General features: G+C 43.0%; 1 protein-coding gene across 1 annotated transcript in view; it reads right to left on the bottom strand.

Moving 5' to 3' along the window:
• Positions 1-22,210, bottom strand: part of LOC137331631 (serotransferrin-B-like) — a 67,195-nt gene that overhangs the window by 2,824 nt on the left and 42,161 nt on the right. Inside the window, exons 10-16 of the mRNA XM_067995558.1 lie at positions 20,534-20,630; positions 19,575-19,619; positions 18,228-18,392; positions 15,792-15,948; positions 14,346-14,410; positions 12,958-13,142; positions 1,476-1,686 (exon numbers count right to left, since the gene is read on the bottom strand). Coding sequence (XP_067851659.1) covers positions 1,476-1,686; positions 12,958-13,142; positions 14,346-14,410; positions 15,792-15,948; positions 18,228-18,392; positions 19,575-19,619; positions 20,534-20,630 — 925 coding nt within the window. The remainder of the gene's footprint in view (positions 1-1,475; positions 1,687-12,957; positions 13,143-14,345; positions 14,411-15,791; positions 15,949-18,227; positions 18,393-19,574; positions 19,620-20,533; positions 20,631-22,210) is intronic.

Below are 22,210 nucleotides of genomic sequence, written 5' to 3'. Positions count from 1 at the left end.
TACAGAGTAAAGCTCTTTCTACACTGTTCCATCAAACACTCCCAGGTCAGGAAAAGCATGGGTTAGATACAGAGTAAAGCTCCCTCTACACTGTTCCATCAACCACTCCCAGGTCAGGTACAGCATGGGTTAGATACAGAGTAAAGCTCCCTCTACACTGTCCCAATAACATGACAGCTCCAACCTCAGCAGAATACCTCCTACTACAGTAGTGTGACATTTTAACTATTTCCCATATTAGCCAGCCTGTGGCCTCTCTGAATGGGGTTGTCAGTTAGTGGCAAGCAAGACCAGTTTGTGCTATGGACCCAAGCCAACTGGGAACTAGGTTGAGACTGCTATCTTCCATAGAATCCCTACAGCTAGTAGGCGCAGGAGCCATTCATCCCATCAGTCTGGGCTGTATTTGAAAGATCCCACTGGTGAAAGGCCAATATCTAAAACACAGCATAACCCAGTTCTCTCCTCCCCCTGTATTAAACTGATAACATTATTACAAATATTTTAAAATGAATTGTTTCCAATTATTCCCAAGCTGCACTGAGTCAATAGGTGCTCCCAGTTAATGCATTGGGAATATGCTGAAGCAGTCCTCAGGGTCGTGATAGAAAATGGGTTAAGGATCCTTTCGCTTCGAAGTGTCATGTTGCACCTTTCCATAATATGTTGTTTCACAAGAGAGAGATCTATATATACTGTATTTATAAATTTTAGTATGTTTTGGTAAAATTCCCTGACATACACTAAACAAGAGCCGGATCTTACTTCAGGAGACTGGAGAAATACTGTAATTATTTACAGATGGACAAGTATGGGAAGCTGCACATTGCATGGGGTACCATCAAGTGCAGAGCAGGGCCATTGCAGCAATTGAAAAGCAGACATCAAACTCTCCAGTAATGTCACCAAGATCAATGGGAGATTTCCACACTGCATGGTGTCCCTGCAGGAGACAGCAATAATTAGCTGAACTCCCACTCCAATGACCATTAAGATGATTGCCAAGCACTGGCCCACCTGATCCACAGGGGTGTAAAAGGCTGCATTCAGTGAAGTTACAAAACTCTTGGGAGTGAGACTTGGAAGCCACAAAGTGGAATCAGGATGAGTGGGGGCCTCACAACCTTAAAACCCACCAGAATATAATGGGCCACTGAAAATCATACATTGAATGAACCATGCCCCACACAAACTCCATCAATCTCAACAGTTCTTCTTTGGATAGTGGGACTGGCATTCACAAGGGCCATGACTAGCCTCACAGACCTCTCTATTCCTTTCACACATTAAGAACAGCAAGGAGATACCAGCATCCAGCAGTCCACCAAGCACCATTATTATTCATGCAGAAAGTAGCATGACCTGGGAGTGCTTGATCAGAACCCTGGCATCCCCTGCTTGAAACACACAAAAAAAGTTCAAAAATGTTAAAGAAAAAACATGCTGATTGAAATCCATATTTCAATAATATTTACCAGGAGGTTCACAGGACTGGAGCTTTTCCATTATTCCAATGTAATTCTCTCCCAGGAAGCTTTTGTAATCTTGGGAAGGAGCTTCAATCAGACACTGTGTGGAATCCTTGAAAAGGAGGTCCTTCCCTGAGTTGGCCTGGTCCATCCCCGAATAGGTCGAGTTGAACATATCAAATATGTTTTTCTGAGATCCAGTACGACCATGTTTCAACTGCATTAAGAAACAAACGTATTACTGGTGGTGACAGCAAACACACACTCATGGTCTGCATGTGAATTATGTTTTATCTCGAGGATGTGTAGAGACATTGACGCACAATGATATCTAACAAACAATGAATTACATAGAGGATCCCCTACTGTATGCCATTCCTATATTCGCACATTATTTGTGATTTGACCTTTCCACAGCATCTCTCTGTCTGTCATCTTCGAACATGTCTCCTTCGTGAGGATGGAGAACTAACAAGGCTGAAAATGCCGCACAGAGTCTCTAAACTGAGGCCATCTTTAATTTTCACTCAATTTGTAACAGAAAGAAGTCTAATACATTTCAATGTTCAGAGCTCGCCTTCTCTGTTGTAAGTGCTCATGGAATTAAAGTGATGACACCATCTCTTAACTCTCCAACAGAAAAACTCCCATTACCACCCTTCCCCAATTTTCTCCCATTCTCTATTGAAGCCAGTGAACTTTAGGATCCGGTTTCACGGGCACTGACCACCCTCCAGCCCTTCATCTAGGTGCTCATTCCTTCTCGATTGCCTAATATAAGCAAGAGTGCAAAGGACTAAGGGAAGAAAACTGGACAGCACCAACTGTCCCTGACTGATAGATCCAGTACCACCCAGGCTAGTCCCTACATATGCTGGATCTACTATTGCCCAGTTTACTGATGTATGCAGTCTGCTATTGCCCTATATACCCATTATATTTTTGGATCTCTCATAACTTTCTTACCCTAGGTTAATTCCATTCTCATGTCTTAGATCGCTCTCAGAGGCGAGTTCCAATTACCCAACCTTTGACAGCATCTATCCTTGCCTTGAGATCTAGGTAAACTTTCAGTAACCCACCTGGGTAAAAGAGGAGCAAACTTTGTTTGGTGATTGTTAGTAGGTATCGGATTATCTTATGACTCCGTAAGATCCCACTTCAGTGTATAAAAGTGGCAGAACATCGTATGAGGCTTTATTTAAAGTTTAAAATAGGAATTTCAAACTGTCAATCCTTTTCAAACCAGCACTAGTTGTTTCTCTAAGGTTTCAAGAACAGCTTTACTTATAGGATGTTCCAACTGCCCCTATACTCTCATTTTTATATTGTAGAGAAGAATTACAAAACTAGCCACTCAAATTCAAAAGGGAATTGTAGTCAAATACAAACTGAACCAATCATGAAATCTATAGCCATTTCACAATTGTTCGTTTGACTCCTTCTCAAGCCTGTTGCCAGGGAGACTACAACAGCAAAACCTGCAACATTGTGCTGGGACAGGCCTGACGTAAGACTTTGACTTTAGCTAGCTGTTTAACCCTACATCTGTACATTGACTCAGTTTTAAGGGGACAGGCATCAAACCCATTATTGTTGTCACATTACATGCAGGGTCTGTTAGTATGCCAAATACCTCGAATATACTATGATATATACTGGGCCTGCTATTATTCTGTATATCACTAATGTACTGTGACACATATAGGTTTTTTAGTGTGTTTTTGGGATGTGGGTGATGCTGGCAAAGTCACAGTTATTGCCCATCCCTAGTTGCCTTCAGAAGGGGTCCCTGAACCACTATAGTTCTCATGATGGTCCTCCCATGTTGGTGATAGGAAGGAAATTCTAGGATTTTGAGCCAGAGATGATGAAGGATTGATGGGCGGTATCTGTTCAAGGAGACTTGGAGGGCAACTTGGAGGTGATGGTGTTCCCATGATATAGCTTCTTTTGTCCTCCTTGGTGGTAGAGGTCAGGCAGTTGGAAGGTGCTGCCAAGGCAAGCTTGGCAAGTTGATATAGTGCATCCTATAGATTGTATTCACTACAGCCACAATGCACTGGTGGCCGTGGAGGGTTGATATTGAGTCCAGTGGCAGAGGCACTGATCAAGCGGTCGGCTTTAGTCTAGATGGCAGCAATGTTCTTGAATGTTACTGCAGCTGTACCCATCCAGGTGAGTGGTGAGTATTCCATCACACTCCTGACAAGCTTTGTAGATGGGGGGTCAGGAGGTGAGCCACTCGTTGCAGAGTACCCAACTTCTGCCATGCTCGTTGCTACAGTGTTAATATGGTTGGTGTAGTTAAGCTTCTGGTCAGTGATGACCCCAGGATGTTAATGGTGGGGGACTCGGTGATGGTGGGCCAATTGATGGTCGGGGAGGTAGTGGACCTTCTCTTGTTGGAGATGGTCATTGCCTGGCACTTATGTAGTGTCAATCTTACCTGCCACTTGTGAGTTCAAGTCTGGATGTTGTCCAGGTCATGCTGTAGGCTAGCGTGGGCTGCTTCATTATCAGAATAGTTGTGAATGGAGCTGAACACTGAAATCATCAGCGAACCCCCACTCCTGACTTTATGTCGGAGGGAAGGTCATTGATGAATCAGCTGAAAATGATTGGGCCAATGTCACTGCCCAAAGTAACTCCGACAGCAAGATTCTGGGGCTGCGATAATGCCAGTCACACAATCTGACAATCACAACAAACTTCCACCGTGTCAGGTATGACTCCAGCCAATGGAGAGTTTTCCAATGGACCTCAGTTTTGCTAGAGCTCTTCATTATTACCCTGTTCCTATTTCCCTGTATGACTTTAATATACTGCACTAATGGACTGTAATACGTATCGAGTCTGCTTGTATCCTGTATACCACTAATGCACTGTAATACATGGAGGAGCTGCTTTTTATTTTATTCATTCATGGGATGTGGGCGTCACTGGGAAGGCCAACATTTATTGCCCATCCCTAATTGCCCTCGAGAAGGTGGTGGTGAGCCGCCTTCTTGAACTGCTGCAGTCCGTGTGGCGAAGGTTCTCCCACAGTGCTGTTAGGTAGGGAGTTCCAGGATTTTGACCCAGCGACGATGAAGGAACGGCGATATATTGCCCTGTATATGGATGGTCTTCTACTGCCCTATTTACTACACTTCAGAATAAAAAGTATAATATCACTTCAGTTCAAATCATAATTTGTTTACAGGAATTCACTTTATAATTGGGAAGCTTCATTAAAAGGCATGATGGTGGATAGGCAATGGCTAACATTTAAGGAACAAATGCATGAATTGCAACAATTACACATTCCTTTCTGGTGCAAAAACACAAAAGGAAAAGCGGCTAACAAAAGAAATTAAGTATTAGATCCAAAGAGGAGTCATATAAAGTTGCCAGAAAAAGTAGCAAGCCTGAGGATTTGGAGCAGTTTAGAATTCAGCAAAAAAGGACCAAGAGATTGATTAAGAGGGGAAAAATAGAGTATGAGAGTAAACTTGCAAGGAACATAAAAGTGGATTGTAAAAGCTTCTACAAGTATGTAAAAAGAAAAAGATTAGTGAAGACAAATTAGGTCCCTTACAGTCAGAAACGGGAGAATTTATAATGGGGAACAAGGAAATGGTAGAGCAATTAAACAAATACTTTGGTTCTGTCTTCACAGAAGAGGACACAAATAACTTCCCAGAAATACTAGGGAACCAAGGGACCAGTGAGAAGGAGGAATTAAAAGAAACTAGTATTAGTAAAAAAATAGTGTTGGAGAAATTAATAGGACTGAAAGCCAATAAATCCCCAGGGCCTGATAATCTGCATCCCAGAGTAGTAAAAGAGGTAGCCATGGAAATAGTGGATGCATTGGTTGTCATCTTCCAAAATTCTATACATTATGGAACAGTTCCTACAGATTAGAAGATGGCAAACGTAACCCTACTATTTAAAAAGGGAGAGGGAAAGCAGAGAACTACAGACCAGTTAGCCTAACATCAGTAGTAGGGAAAATGCTAGAGTCTATTATAAAGGATGTGATAACAGGACACTTAGAAAATATCAATGGGATTAGACAAAGTCAACATGAATTTATGAAAGGGAAATCATGTTTGACAAACCTACTGGAGTTTGTTGAGGATGTAACTGGTAGAATAGATAAGGGAGAACCAGTGGATGTGGTTTATTTGGATTTTCAGAAGGCCTTTGATAAAGTCCCACATAAGAGGTTAGTGTGCAAAATTAAAGCACATGGGATTGGTGGTAATATACTGGCTTGGATTGAAAATTGGTTAACAGACAGGAAACAGAGAGTAGGAATAAATGGTTCTTTTCAGGGTGGCAGGCAGTGACTAGTGGGGTACCACAGGGATCAGTGCTTGGGCCCCAGCTATTCACAATATATATCAATGATTTGGATGAGGGAACCCAATGTAATATTTTCAAGTTTGCTGACGACACAAAACTAGGTGGGATCGTGAGTTGTGAGGAGGATGCAAAGAGGCTTCAAGGCGATTTAGACAAGTTGAGTGAGTGGGCAAATACTTGGCAGATGCAGTATAATGTGGATAAATGTGAAGTTATCCACTTCGGAAGGAAAAACAGAAAGGCAGGGTATTATTTAAATGGTGATAGATTGGGAAATGTTGATGTACAAAGGGACCTTGTACACCAGTCACTGAAAGCAAACATGCAGATGCAGCAAGCAGTTAGGAAGGCAAATGGTATGTTGGCCTTCATTGCAAGAGGATTTGAGTACAGGAGCAAGGATGTCTTACTGCAGTTATACAGGGCCTTGGTGAGACCACACCTGGAGTATTGTGTGCAGTTTTGGTCTCCTTACCTAAGAAAGGATATACTTGCCATAGAGGGAGTGTAGCGAAGGTTCACCAGACTGATTCCTGGGATGGCAGGACTGTCGTATGAGGAGAGATTGGGTCGGCTAGGCCTGTATTCACTCGAGTTTAGAAGAATGAGAGGGGATCGCATTGAAACATATAAAGTTCTGACAGGGCTCGACAGACTGGATGCAGGGAGGATGTTTCCCCTGGCTGGGGGTCCAGAACAAGGGGTCAGGATATGGGGTAGGATATTTAGGACTGAGATGAGGAGAAATTTCTTCACTCAGAGGGTGGTGAACCTGTGGAATTCTCTACCACAGAAGGCTGTGGAGGCCAAGTCACTGAATATGTTTAAGAAGGAGCAAGATAGATTTCTAGACACAACAGGCATCAATGGGAACGGGGAGAGAGCGGGAATATGATATTGAGATAGAGGATCAACCATGATCATATTGAATGGCGGAGCAGGCTCGAAGGGCCGAATGGCCTACTCCTGCTCCTATTTTCTCTGTTTCTATAACCTCTTCAAGCTCTGTTGGATTGTTTATGACATTAAACCTTGGAATGCACTACGCCTGGTAATACAGCCCTGCCTATGCAATGCGCTATGTGTTTATTATAAAGCCCAGTCAGTACTGTCTCAGTATCAATCTATTGCAGCTGCCGCATGCTGAAAGTGTGCCACTGAAGTGTGCTGAAAGTATACCAGCCTGAATAATCCAGTTTTAATTAGTTGCATTTTTCTGTGGCAGTCCAGGACTCACTGAGTTTTATTTGAAGCACTCAAGTTCTGTGAATTACAGCAGTGTTTGAATTCTATCATCTATTGAAACCAGACAAAGTGGCCCTGAATTCCATGGGAGTTCTACTAGTCTCCACCGTAACTCCGACCCATCTCCCGCCATAAGGCCAGTGGAACCCCCAGGGAAACAACATCAACAGCTGAAAATGACTGTTTACGTGGGATTTCAGGGCCAGGATTTTAGAGCAATGCTTCGTCTGTACATCAGATAAATACTGTATCCAGTGATGTTCCTCATGTTCTGTCCTTATACCATGGGTTTCAATAGAAACACTTAGTTTAAATTATTAAAACATATCAGTTTTATCTCCCAAGCTGTTGCTCAGATTTATACAGGACATGCTGTTATTTTCTTGACCCAGAGAGTGGTTAGAATGTGGAACTTGTTACCACAAGGAGTAGCTGAGGCAAATAGCATAGATGCATTTAAGGGGAAGTTGGTGAAGTACATGAGGGAGAAAGGAATAGGATATGTTGATAGGGTTAGATGAAGTAGGGTGGGAGGAGGCTGGTGTGGAGCATAAACACCAGCACAGACCTGTAGTGCTAAATGGCCTGTTTCTGTGCTATAAATTCAATATAATTTAATTCTATGTTATCTTTGACTGCTGGTGGCCAATGCTGAGCTCTGTCAGAGAGTATGACACCAGGACTGACAGGATGGCCTGGTGGCCGTCTCTCATTTTTGGGTTAAGACTTAGTCGGGTAAGGAACTGACATGTTGCTAGATCTTTTTTTCAGTTGCTTTCTTTCTTGCAGAATATGATTGGCCACTTTTTTTGTAGAATGTGATTGGCTGTTGTTAAAATTTTGAAGGTTTATCTATTTGGCCTGGAAGGGATTTTGGTATGATTTATATTATGCACTTGATACAAGGTCAGGTTCAACTGACAAAGTTTTAACTTCCAGACATAGACATGCCACTTACAATGTTGATTAGGACAGTAAGGTACAGTACTAGTATAGCAAGGGGGAGAGGAAAGCAGAACAGACTGCAGGCTAAGAATAATTAGCAAAGAGGGAGTAAGGATATTAAAGGGTAACCTGAATTATGCTTATATGAATGCAAGGCGTGTAAGGAATAAAATGAGTGAGCTGTAAGTGTTGTTAGATAGAGAGGAAATAGATGCTGCAGGAGTAACTGAAACCTGGTTGAAACCAAATGATGATTGGGTAGCTAACCTGCAGTATTTTGTGTGTGTTTAGGAAGGTGTGGGAAGATAAGGTAAGAGGTGGGGTGGCATTTTTGTTAGAGAGGGTCTAGTTTCAACAGAGTCGAATGTTGGAAGTGGTACTGAGTCACTTTGGATGGAATTAAAAGACAGTAACGGGAAAAAGTTCTGAACAGGAATATGCTACAGGCTACCATTAGTCAAAGGGAAGCTGATGCAATTTTGTGGGTAATGATACGAAAGATAAGTCTTGAAGAACCCACAAGGAGTAATGCAATATTGGATTTAGTTCTAATAAATGAGGAGGAAAGAATAAGCAAAGTAGAAGCAAGGGGACAATTGGGATTTAATGGCCATAATGTTCTGACATTCAGGGTAGGCATGAGGGTAGAAAACAGAAGGAAGCCAATTAAAAAGCTAAATTTTAAACAAACTGATTTTAAGGGTATGAGAGAATGTATGGGAATGGTAAAATGGGAAGAGATACCAATAGGAAAAGGAAAGGGAATAGTTTCAGAGGGACAGTTTTTAAGATGCAAAAGGAATTTATTCTCGAAATAGGTCAAGGACAGAATAAAAGCGTAAGACCAGTTCGGCTTACGATCAAAGTTGTGAATGGCTTTAGATATAAAGTCAGAGCATACAAAATTGTTAAATGTTGAGGAAAAGAACAGGATAGGTAGATCTACAAAGATAGACTAAGGAATGCCAAGGAATTGATACGGGCTGCAAAGAGAGATCACGAGAAAAACAGAATTGTAAACATAAAGCAGAATAGTAAAGCCATTCTTTAAGTATGGCAGGAGTAAACAAAGGGTGCAGAGGGAACAAAAACAGAAAGTGGTGAAAACACTCAGCAAGTCAGGCACAGCATCTGTGGAGAGAAGTGGAGTTAACTTTTCAGGCCCAATGACCTCCATTACACCTCCGTACTGTTCACAAGAATGGACCTGACCTCCTTGTTGCTTGCCACTTTAATTCTGTGTCTCAGTCCCACTCTGACCTCTCTGTCCTTGGCCTTCTACACTGTTCCAGTGAAGCTCAAGGAACAGCACTGTTAACTGTATCCATGTGATTTATATCAATAGTGTTAATTGTAATCAAGTAGTGCATATCAATTGGAAACTCTCTTGTATCCATTTATAAGAGAGCTGATCTAGGGTATGGGGCTGGTGTAATGTGGATCTCTGTGAATAAAGGTTTGGAAGCAACTGAAGACCTGGCTCTAGTATTCTATCCTTCACCACCTGGCTATCCGGTTTAGAACAAGTACCTCATCTTTCTGCTAGGCACTTTACTGGCCTTAACAACTTCAAACCTTAATCACAGCTCCCATTTTCTCTCTGGCAGTAGACGCTGGTAAAGTGGAGTGGGTGTACCAGCATTTCCAGGGATGGGGGAGGGAGCAGTTGGGTGCTTGGGGTGGCGATCTCTTTTGGTACACTGAAGTGGGGTGATCTTCACCCTTCATGTTGACTTGTCTATTTATTCCTCCAGACTCCTGGTTCACTGGAGCGTGCTCCACTTTGCCAGGTTTTCATCCTCCCCTCCTCCAACTTAATTAACCTTCTTTAACTATTCACACAGTCTCTGTCTTTTATCTTCCTAATTTCTCTCATCGTGGCTCCTTTTATCTGATGCTATAATTACATCTGTCAGTTAATCATCTCCTGTCCTCCACTGAAGAATTGACAGCGCACCTTTTTATTTTCTTGTGTATGCTTTCTCCCCCACCCCTGTCCCTTGCTCTGCTCTTTGTTATAAGTTGTATATCTGTAATATTTTCTGGTTCTGATAAAGGGCAATATGCCTGAAATGTTAAGTCCACTTCTTTCAACAGATGCTACGCCTGACTTGCTGAGTGTTTCCAGCACTTTCTATTTTTGTTTCAGATTATCTATAGTACTTTCTTTTTTGGGTGCAAAAAAGGGTTGGCCCACTAACAAACGACAATGGGTAAGTGATGTCCGAGATAGAGAAATTACTAAAGTACTTAACCGTTATTTTTCAACAATCTTCACAAAAGAAATGGCGGGGGGGGGGGGGGGGGGAGAAATGCCGGAAGTGGAGTTACAATTTAACAGTGAATGGAGACTGAATTTTTTAAAAATCAGAAGAGACAACATATTGGGGAGGTTGTTGAAGCTCAAGATAGATAAAGCTCCTGGTTCTGATAACTTTCATGCCAGTGTTCTGAAGGAATTGGCTCAAACGATTATGAGTCCGTTTGTGGATAAGGTCCATGCTCATGAGATAGATGGGGAAGTATTAAAATGGATTGGCAAATGGCTAGTTGGTAAACAACACTGAGTAGTAGTGTATGGGTAGGTATCTGGTTGGAGTGCCACAAGATTCAGTGTCGGGGCCACTATTACTTATAATTTTTATAAATGATTTAGAGGAAGGTAATGTGTCCAAATTTGCAGATGATACCAAACTGGGAGCAGTGGCACATCATGAATATCAATATGCACAAATTCAAAAGAATCTTGACAAGCTCAATCAGTGGGTGGAGAAATGACAGTTGCAGGGAAATGTAAAGTTATGAAATTTGGCAGAGGGAAGATTGATATGGGTTATATGCTAAATGGGAATGTACTTGATGTATTGGCGCAGGAGAAAGAGCTTGGGGTTTTAATGGACAAGCCACTAAAACTATTAGCTGAGTGTTCCCAAGCTGTTTAAAAATAAAACAAACAGAATGTTGGGATGCACAGTAAGGGGTAAAACATATAAATCTAGAGAGATCATTATAAAATTGTAATTGGCTCTGGTGAGGCAATTTTAACCCTACATGCCCGGTAGAAACTGGGTGGGTGGACAGTTAAAGTCGACCAGGTCACTTGCCCATGCTGGAACTGACAGTTTCCAATTTTAACCTGCTCTACTGAGCAGGCGGCAAGGATGCCTACCTAAAGCCAGTGGGGTCCTTCTTTTTTTACATATGCACATCGGGTCCTGATGATGTCATCAGGAGCCAACTGCAACTTTAACTCAGCAGCCTGAGCAGGAACCTGCAGTGGGTTTCCCACCAGATGAAGACAACAAGGAAGAGGTCCCGGGGCCAAAACTGGCCCAAACAGGGAAAGTTTTTCACTTTTTTTTAAAAAACTTTCCTTGTAGGCCAAGAGGAGAAGGAGTGCTCCTCTGGAGCCCACAAGGAAACCTGTTTGCATGCAGTTTGGGTCTCCCTATTTCAAAAAGGATATTCTTTATTGGATGGGATACAAAGAAGGGCTACATGGTTGATCCCAGAACTTAAGGGAATGATGCATGAGGAAAGATTGACTTCCCTTGGTCTTTTTTCTCTTGAAAAGAAAAAGAAAGGCTTGCATTCATATGGTGCCTTTCATGACCTCAGGATGTCCCATTACTTTTGAAGTGTAGTCACTGTTGTAATGTAGGAAACAAGACAGCCAATTTGCAAACAGCAAGGTCCCACAAACTGCAATGTGATAATGACCAAATAATCTGTTTTTAGGTGTTGGTCGAGGGATAAATATTGGCCAGGACACTGGGGAGAACTCCCTTGCTCTTCTTCAAAATAGTGCAATGGGATCTTTTACGTCCACCTGAGAGGGCAGGTTTAACGTCTCATCCAAAAGAGAAGACTGAAAGGGATATGATAGAAATTATGAACGATTTAGATAAATTGGATCCAAGTAAGCTTTTCTGCTGTGTACAGAATGTAAGCAGAAGGAGTCATATTTAAAAATCAAGGGCAATAGAAGTAAGTGGGAAATGCAAGAGGAACTATTTTACCTAAATGGTGCGAGTATGTGGAACAGATTACTGGCACAGGTGGTGGAATAAGAATCCTTACTTGTTTTAAGAAGGAACTAGATGGGTTCTTGTGAACAAATGGGATCCAAGATTACTGGAAATGCACCAAGGGAGTACTATGGATAGGTGGGCTAGATGAAGCAAAGTTCTTCTCCTGCCTGAAACTGTTACTAGGTTACCGGGGGAAGAGCCATCAAAATGAGGCAATGGGAGTTTATTGAGCATATCCCAGTGCAATTTACACCATGGGATTAGAATGGGTTTCCATTCAACACCCCCAACAGGGGGGCTTAGCTAAACAGACATAGTAGTTGCTGTGAGCTCCCACATCAGAAAGGGGGAGTTCTTATTCAAGGAGATAACTTTGATTGCCAGCTCAGTGAACCAGTTATCGACACACTGACCTAAGGAAGGGGTCAGAGGTCAGCCTTTGTCTCTCACCCTCCCTCTCTTTCTTTCTGTAGAGGTCAGACACTTAACCAATCAGAAAGAGGGAAATTCGACACACAAAATGTTGTAAAAATGTACGGAAATGAAAAACATATTAGGGGAAACATGGTTCAGTAATTGAGTTGCGGTGAATTATTTTTATACATAAGTCTATTATTATTTTTGGAATCTGATCCCACAGGTGTGATAATATGAGGTGGACAATTCAACTGAAATGTAATTATTAGCAAACAGTGTGTTGGATTGCCAGCACTAAACAGGTCAACTGTTGGGTTCTGGGAAAAAAATGGAGGCAGAGCTTTGTTGTAGGCTTGGAAATTTGGATGAGCTGTGAATTGTTGTTTGGAGGAATCAACCTCTGGTGCTTCCTAACTTGCTACAAATCACCAATGAAGTTTAGAATGGCCCGTCTCAATTTTGTAGAGCTCAACAATAAAATGTGTTCACACACTCACCTGTTCACGTTTCAGCAGTTTGAGAACTTCAGCTCTCTTCTCTGGTCGTGTCATAACAGCATGCGCTGGGACATCAGCCAAGTGGCAGTTCAAGAATTGATCAATTGGGGCTGTGGTGCCATCTTTGCACAAGAGGTGGTAATCAGAAGAGACCAGATTCCGATTCCAGTCGAGCTGTCCATCCCCTAAGAGTGAAAATTATTCTAATAATTATCATGGCTAATTTATCTCCCAGGATTCAGCCAGACATATCTTTTGGTTTGAAAGAGTGGTGGCACCATGGGCTGATTCAGTATAAAGGATTCAGAGCAACTTCCAGGAAAACAAACATTCAAGTACACGGTGCGTTGTCGACAGTCACAGATGAACTGACATTAAGAGAATGGTAGCCTTTCAGGTTGCATTAAGCAATTAGAATTGATGAAGGAAGCATGTATGGCCATACGGAGCTCATCTATGGCACCTTGGACCTTGGGGAATCCAGCCACTGGATAAAATTGCATGACCCTCCCATGTAGATGCTAGGCATCCATGGGGAAGTTGATGAACTGGCTTGCTCATGCAAACATAGTCTCAATGTCCTGCCTGATGTAACTGTGGGCAGCCAACTGAGAAATGTTAAAAATATCCCTTGAAGCAAGATGGAATGAGGCTGGGGCATAAAATTTCAGTGCAGTAGTTACTTTTACAGCCACTAGCTGTGCAGTGGATGTGTTGGACATCATCTGCTGGTCCCGTGGCAGCAAACAGCACAAATAACCAATGGATTCCCTCAGAAAGCAGAGCCTCCTCATGTACATTCACCTGAGGAAGGAGGAAGCCTCCGAAAGCTTGTGGATTTTAAAATAAAATTGTTGGACTATAACTTGGTGTTGTAAAATTGTTTACAAACATTAAAGGTATTTCCACCTTAACCATCGTGCCTTAGTAACAGGGGATAACTGTTTTATATGGACTACCAGTACATATCAAACCATTCATACTCTGGCACCAGAGAGAGGTCAATCCAAATTCATCTACAAATGAACAGAACCATCTCCAGACATGTCTCCTCTTTAGATCAGTAGGAGAGCTTAAGGTGGAATGTGCCTGCATTGGATACTTGGTAAAATGTCTCTGTCATTTTAATTGTTAGAGAAAGGTTCCTCCCTCAAGAAGCATAGGCCCCAGCATCCATTCCTGTACCAGCCATATACTGAGGACTCTCTCCTCTCCTTATGCTCAAATCCAATATTCTAAAGCAGAACAAACACCCCTCAAGCCCCCATGGTGCTCAGGGACTGCTACTCTAGCTGAAATCAGCTAGCTCAGCACAGAGCAGGAATTCAACTTGGAAACTTCTGACATGTATGGCCCAGGACTGCACAATTCAAGAAAGTTACACATACCGTCAGTGTTCTCAGGCACGGTCGTATGTTTAACGAAAGCCACGTCACCCGCTTCCACCAGGCACCTGAAGGAGATTTAAGCAAGTTCATTCAGAAATCAAAATTACAAAAATAACTGCACTCATTATTTCCCTTCTTCTCCAATTGCCCCCCCACCCCCCTCCTGAAGGCATTGATTGTCGGTGGGGCATGGATCCACAATCGTCGGCAATCCTCCAATACCCCGCCCACATATGTGAGCCTAGACAGTGGGTGTCAGCAGACTATTTAACTATGGAGGGTGTCACGGCTAAGCCTGATCTTACCCTCAGCCCCATCCATGCATGCACATTCCAGCAGGAGCACGGGCTACCGATCAGAAGCAGGAACCCTTCTCATTGTACCTTTCCTACTATCACCGTGGCTGAGATCAGAGGGTCATTTAACTCCCGGCGGGAGTGGATGGCATTCCTCTATGGGAGTCTTCAACAGAGGCCCAGCATGTTTGAACTGCTGGGCCTCTTTTGAATGCCGGAGTCAGATGTTCGTCTGTTTCAGGCAGAAAGCAGCAGCTGGCGTGGGGCGGGAGTGGAGTGAAGATTGAGCATCGGCACCTAGAAAAGGCCACCGACAGCAGAGTAAGTCCAGGAGGAGGATTGTTGCGAGGGTCCTGCGGCTGAGATGGGGAGATGCCTGGAGAGCAAAGGCGCAGACTTTTATTACGGGGCCCTGTTCCTCCTGGCCCCACTATGGAGAGATTTTTTTTTTAAACTTATCTTGGAGGGTCTCACAGGCTTCCTGATAGTTTTACCAGTCATGTAGATCAGCTTTGACAAAGAAAAATACAGCTAATGTTCATGCAACACCGAGTAACAAGTAATGTGTACAAGAGAGGAAGGTATAGGATTATTTTGGCAAAAGCTGAGACAAAACGATGCAAAAAGAAGTCTGGAGTTAGAGGCAGTGTTAGAAAAAAGAGAGAAACAAAAAGCCTTGAAATTCGGTACTTCGAACATTACTGGATGAATGTTCAGCACATTCACATGTAAGAGGGGATGGAAACAGAGGTAGGATGAGATGGAGAGAGGGTACTGGGAGTGAATGAGATTGAGAGTGAGTGAGACAGGGAGAACATGAGACAGAGAGGTGAGAATGAGAGATTGAGACGGAGAGAGGGTGAGATGGAGAGAGAGTGAGACAGGGAGAACATGAGAGAGAAAAAGAGTGAGAATGAAAGAGTAAGACAAAGAGAGGGTGGGATGGAAAGATTGAGACGCAGAAAGACAAAGGCAATTCTAGAAGTGTAAACAGATCAAAATTTAAACATTTGTTCTGGTCATTAGTTAAAACAATCATGGAATGGTTTTGTTAAAACAGCAGTCGGAGGAATTTCACATGAACACGGTAACTCATTGTTGCTAATATCGGACAGCTCAATTTAAGACATGTGAGGATTCAGTGCTGTACCTGAAGGCTCCGCTGTAGCTGAAGTACCTCTCATTGCTGTTGGCCACACACTTGAATATTGATTCCATTGTGGCTTTTTTACCGATACACAGGGAGCACAGTTTGGGGTGCAGAACCTTATTCGCCCCGGGGGCACAGCTTTCACTGAAATATGTCGCTTTGTTCAAAAAGAAAAAAAGGTTTAATTTTCCTAGTCAATATAATCATTTTATAACTGCACACTTTCCTCTCTGCTGACAGTCCTGTCTCCAGACTGTGTTGTAAAATCAGGCAGCAATATTCAGCTGAGAGGGGAAAGAGGGCCCAAAGTTCTGGTGGGGTTGGAAAGCAGGCAGATCGACCATGGTGGGAGCTCCAAATTGGGGAGGAACCCAGATTAACCAGGTCTCCACACCATGTATGCAGCAGACCAAATTCCGGTTTCCCCTTTTCACCGGGGACGTGCCGAGGAACGTTCCTGAGCTATCCCACGAATTCCACCCAGTAAGCCCAATGGGCCCTATGCCTGCTGATGGCTGACTTGGCTCTCTTACTGGCTCTTTTTGGGCCTTGACCACTCTTCTAGAGCAGCAAGGTGCCATTCTCAGTTCTGCCATCTCATTAAGGTGGATGCCTTTGTTGCATCCACCCAGGAGCGGGGGACTTGGTCTAACTATGGAAATGACCCAGTCTGCAATTTGGGACGAGATCCACATCTTTGGCTGAAGATGGCCGGGAGTCCCGTTCCACCAGCAGATCAGTGATCCTGGAATTATTTCTGGCCCAACCACTTCAACCTGGAGCAGTCTGCCATGTTTAATTATATCATTTTTATGAATCATCCTTGAATCTAATCTGACTTATTAAAAGTTTTATGCCTGTACCGTGATACTATAGGGAGCCTCTAATATCGCTGATTGGTTTGTGGGATCACATAGTTACCAAGGTCCAATCGGATCCCAACACTGGGCTATGCTAACTACTCCACCACGAACAATCAGATTTTGAGCAAAAAATTGCAACCTATTCTTTTTAATCATCATGTTAGTTCCTAGTTACACCCTCCATTAATCCTCTACCTTGGGCATTTAACCCACTCTGCTTAGCATCTGCTCCCTACCAAAAAACTCTCCCAGCCTCTGCTGCAGCACCGTCCAGGGCCATTCTGAGTGCTCCAGCTGTTCTCCCCTTCTGGGGAAGTGTCCCACTCCCCACAGCCCCAGGCCCTGCTGCCCACTGCATTCTTCTTCTTCCAGTCTTGCTCTCCAGGTCAGCAGCTCGGTAGGATGCTGCTGAAGGCCAGAGGGTAAGTTTTGAGCAGGTGGACAGGCTGAATCAAGTTTGGGCCAGGCATGTGTTGAGAGCTGCTCCTGCTGCACTAAAGATTAAAGCAGACAAGCAGGAGGATTGTAACTTGGGAAATCAGTAGCCCTGCTGGTCCCAATATTAAGTGAGCCTGTGAAACCTCTTAAACCTCCTGATGTTAATCCACAGCAATGCCCTACTGTGCCTCCAGCTTGGACACTTGGAAAGCATCCTTGCTCCCCAAACACCAAGAGGTCAGCATTATAAAAGCTCTACTCCCTGATCAGATTCATTTTGACCGTCACCTTACTGCGTTTTAGAATTGTAAAAGATACAGATTCGATAAAGGAGCACGTATGAGATGCAGACAGTAGGAAGCATACAGGAGAAGGAGAAGAAAAAGAAAAAGGCAAACTTACAGTGTGGGAAAAAGAATCAGAGGCAAAGACAATATGCAGAGATCACAAGGAGAGAAAGTGTGTGAGACACATACAGAAAGAACATAAGAACATAAGAAATAGGAGCAGGAGTAGAACATCTGGCCCCTCGAACCTGCTCCGCCATTCAACAAGATCATGGCTGATCTTCTACCTCAACACCATTTTCCTGCACTATCCCCATATCACTTGATGCCTTTAATATCTAGAAATCTATCGATTTCTGTTTCGAATGTACTCAATGACTGAGCCTCCGCAGCCCTCTAGGGTAGAGAATTCCAAAGATTCACCACCCTCTGAGTGAATAAATTTCTCCTCATCTCAGTCCTAAATGGCCTACCCTTTATTCTGAGACTGTGACCCCTGGTTCTAGAGTCCCCAGCCAAGGGAAACATCCTCCCTGCATCTACCCTGTCGAGCTCTGTAAGAATTTTGTATGTTTCAATGCGATCACCTCTCATTCTTCTAAACCCTAGAGAATACAGGCCTAGTCTACTCAATCTCTCCTCATACGACAATCCTGCCATCCCAGGAATCAAAGGAAAAGAGATGAGAAACAGAAAGACAAAGTAAAGAGATGAGAGCAAGAGACAGACATTATCATGGAGAGTGAATGTTTATTTTTAATTTTGCCCTTGAGAAACTCCACAGGAGATGCACTAGCTCGAGCTGTTAAAAATTTCACCAGGGGAGCGAAATGTGGAACCACACTTACAATTATAAATGTCACAAGCACCAATTTTTCCCTTTTCAATCAGGGTTCCCATGGGAACGTTCCACCCAGCAGTACGCCCGACAGCTGTGTGACAGGACTTCTTCCCGCGCAGCTTATTCCAGTTCAGCGCTGGGTCCTTTACAACGGCCACGGCATAGTAAGAGGCTGTGAGAAGAACGCAAACATGTTTAACAGTCCTAATGGAAAAGTGAATAAATATTTAAGGCACAGCGGGATACAAGGCTATGGGGAGAGAGAACGGCAGTGGGATTCGTTTTGGATTGCACCAGCTGCCAGTGACCTGATGGGCTGGATGACATCTTTCTGTGCTGTAAACTTCTATGTTCTATAGTTCTATCAATGCCAAGTCTTAGCAGCACTCTTTTCCTCTGAGCCAGAAGGTTTAGGTTCAAGCTCCAATCCCAATCTTGAGCACATAATCTAGTTTGACCCTCTGGTGCAGTACTCAGGGGCTAGATTTATTGCTATTGCAGAATCGGATTGCATCTTTTCCATGGTTAGGATTTCTGCCCATAATATGAGCTCTGGCCTCGGGGTACTTTAAATAATTTGGGTGCTTCTGACTTGGCCAGCAGGGCCTGGAGAAGCAGAGTATTGGCAGGCTGCAGGAGTGGGTTGCTGGCAAGTCTGTCCGGAGGGGTGGGCAAAGATTGGATTGCATAAGATGACCTGCAGACTCTGTGCTGCTGGTAAAACCTCTTCAAAAAATATATTACAGTTTCAAAATTGGTACAATCGATTGCATGGACATTTTGGCCCTTTAAAATGTAAATGTCGCCCCCCCCACCCCCACCACTCCTCTGCTGCCCATAGCAATGCTGGAACCCAGGAATGAACAGGCATCCCTTGCATCTGGCACTGCTGTGACAGAATATATGTTGGATGACATATTTCCATCACATGGATATTGCAACATGCCCACCCATATGCGTGCAGACTTATTGTATACCACCCGCTACATCCCAGTGGAAATCAGAGAGGTGTAAAAACGACGGAATGGGTCCACTACACACTTCCTACCCAAGTTCCACCGAAACATTGCCAGAGAGAGAGAGAGGACAATCTATCCCAGGCAATACTTAGATGTAGGAGGGGCCGTCTATCACCAGAGAAGTTTAACCAAGTCTTCACCTACCTGTTCCAGTGATCATTAAAGATCCCATGACACTTTTCCAAGAACAGCTGTCTTAATGTTCACTGTATGCGGGGCTCATTACCAGATAACAGTGTGACAGTGTTTTAATGTGGAAGGTATGTGGAGCTTATTACCAGTGACTACATAGAGTCAGTGAGATTTGTCTGGGAAATAAAAGTTTTAACACTTACGTATCTTGGTGTTTACTGCTGTGGGTTTGCATGGTTCAAGATTGGCTGCACAGAGAAAGGAAGAAGCATATATTTAAAAATCAATGACAAGCTAATGGTCTGCAGCACTTATAATTAAACCTCACCAGCTCCATACTATGTACACACAGGCACGGAGTGAGTCGCTGAGCCCTCAGCTCCAGTCACATTGCACCCACATAGGAGGAGTCATGCACTCCCAGTCCCAATCAAACTGTACACACATAGATTGAGTCATGGACCTCCAGTCCCATTCACACAATACACACAAGGAATGAGTAAAGGACTTCCAGTCCCAATCATACTGTAGACACATGGATTAAGATACTATTTGAGGCAAACCTGTCCAATTCCTTAACTTTACACTCCTACAGCCTCTCATTTTTAGATAAATGCTTTGGACTATAATATGAATTGTGGCTCTATGTTTTAAATGGAGTGCACTGTTTTGTGGCGTTCCTGAAGCTCTATAGAGCCATCTGAACAATCTCATACAATTGCTCTACAAAGAATTCTGTGAAACACCTCAGATCCACTGACTTTGCAGAACTTCAAAAATTCTATGAAAAAAATGAAGAGTGTATAAACCTTACAGCCCTAAGCATGATGTGAAGAATACATAATGAGGGAAGGAAGTTATTTAGGGCGTGGAGGACTCAGCTGAAGGGTTTGAAGAATACGCCCAAGCCCACAGTACAGTGATATCAGAACAACCTATTACGGGTCACATCCTTCCAATTCAACAATCATGCATGGGAATTATTTCTCTTTTTCAAAAGCAGAGGGTTCTCAAAGGGAATGAGCTTGGGCTGGACTGTTTGAGCGGAGTAACTGAGGTCCCAGTGTCCTTATCTCCACACAAGGATCCATGCCATTTGTTATTTAAACCCCAGATTCATGCAGTGAGGATAGCAATTTAAAACTTTGTGCAGGACACTTACATTTGTCATAATACTCTGCCATGACTGGAACGAGGCCACACTTTCCTCCAACATAGACTTGTCCACCATCAAGACTTATTGCATCAGCGTCACCAAACTGCAACCACAGGATTTATTTAGTGTGTGTGTGTCCCTCTCTGTCTCTCTCACCTTTCCTCCCAGAGCATAAACTCATATGTTTCCTTCCATACTTGTACCAATCATTCAGTGTGGACAGTTAGGAAAAATTCCAGCTCTCTCCCTCCTGCATTAATGCTCCAGCTGTAACTAGGGATCATGCCTTTTCTAGATTTGCCAAGAGGTCTCTTGATTTTTCTTGGCTATCAGCTGCTGAGACTATTCTGAGCCCTCCACAGAAGCAGAGTTTTCAGGGGTACCGTTAAATTCTACAAGGTGCTTTTGTAACAAACAAGAAATGATTGAACAAGTTACGGTTAGGGACCATCTTGGAAACCATGACCATAACATAACTGAGTTTGGTGTCAGACTTACTGTGGATGAGGAAGTACGATAGAGGTTGTTAATTTTGGAGGAGTGAGGAAGCAGTTAATGGAGCTTGGAGAGAAATGGTATATTTTTAAATGCACAATGTAGGAATTAATTTATATCACTGGGGAAGAAACACAATCGGAATAAGAGGAAACCTATGTGGGCAACAAAGGAAGTAATGCAAGGAATAAACAAAGAGGGTGTTTCTCAAATATAGACCTTGAGCTTCAGGGGAAGACATTCATAAAAATAGGGCAAAGACTGTTTAAAAAACTGGTTAGATAGGCAAATATAGACAATGAGGTTAGGATTGCAGTGAACTTAAAAACAATGTTAAAGGTTTCTTTAAGTACATCCGCAATCAACAGAGAGTGAAGAAATGAACAAAAGAGGTTGTTATGTGCAACCAGTAATTGATGGATATCCTGAACAACTTCCTTGTAATATTGTTCATGAAGAAAACTGCTGACTCTCCGAGTTACATAGAATGTATATCACAGATACAGGCCCATGTCAGTGTTTATTCTCCTCACGGGCCTCCTCCCACCCTTTTTCATCTAACTCCATCAACATACCTTTCTATTCCTTTCTACCTCATGTGTTTATCTAGCTTCTCCTTAAATGCATCTATGCTAGTCGCCTCAATTACGCCTTGTGGTAGCGAGTTCCACATTCTAAACACTCTCTGGGTAAAGAAGTTTCTCCTAAATTCCCTAATGGATTTATTAGTGACTATCTTATATTTATGGCCCCTAGTTCTGGTCTCCCCCACAAGTGGAAACATTTTGTTTCATCTACCCTATCAAACCCTTTTCAAGGGCAATTAGGGATGGGCAATAAATGCTGGCCTTGCCAGTGTTGCCCACATCCCATGAACGAATATAAAAAAAAATCCTTTCATAATCTTAAAGACCTCAATCAGGTCACCCCACAGTCTTCTCTTTTCTGGAGAAAAGATTCCTGTTCAATTTTTCTTGATAGGTATAACCTCTCAGTTCTGGTATCATCCTAGTAAATCTTTTTTGCACCATCTCCAGTACCTCTATACCCTTTTTATAATATGGAGACCAGAACTGTTCACAGTACTCCACGTGTGATCTAACCAAGGTTCTATACAAGTCTAACATAACTTCCCTGCTTTTCAATTCTATCCCTCTAGAAATGAACCCTAGTGCTTTTTGGTTTTTT

This window comes from Heptranchias perlo, chromosome 13 (genome assembly GCF_035084215.1).
Source record: "Heptranchias perlo isolate sHepPer1 chromosome 13, sHepPer1.hap1, whole genome shotgun sequence".
In the NCBI taxonomy this organism is placed as follows: Eukaryota; Metazoa; Chordata; class Chondrichthyes; order Hexanchiformes; family Hexanchidae; genus Heptranchias; species Heptranchias perlo.
This window is presented reverse-complemented; position numbering and strand designations above follow the sequence as displayed.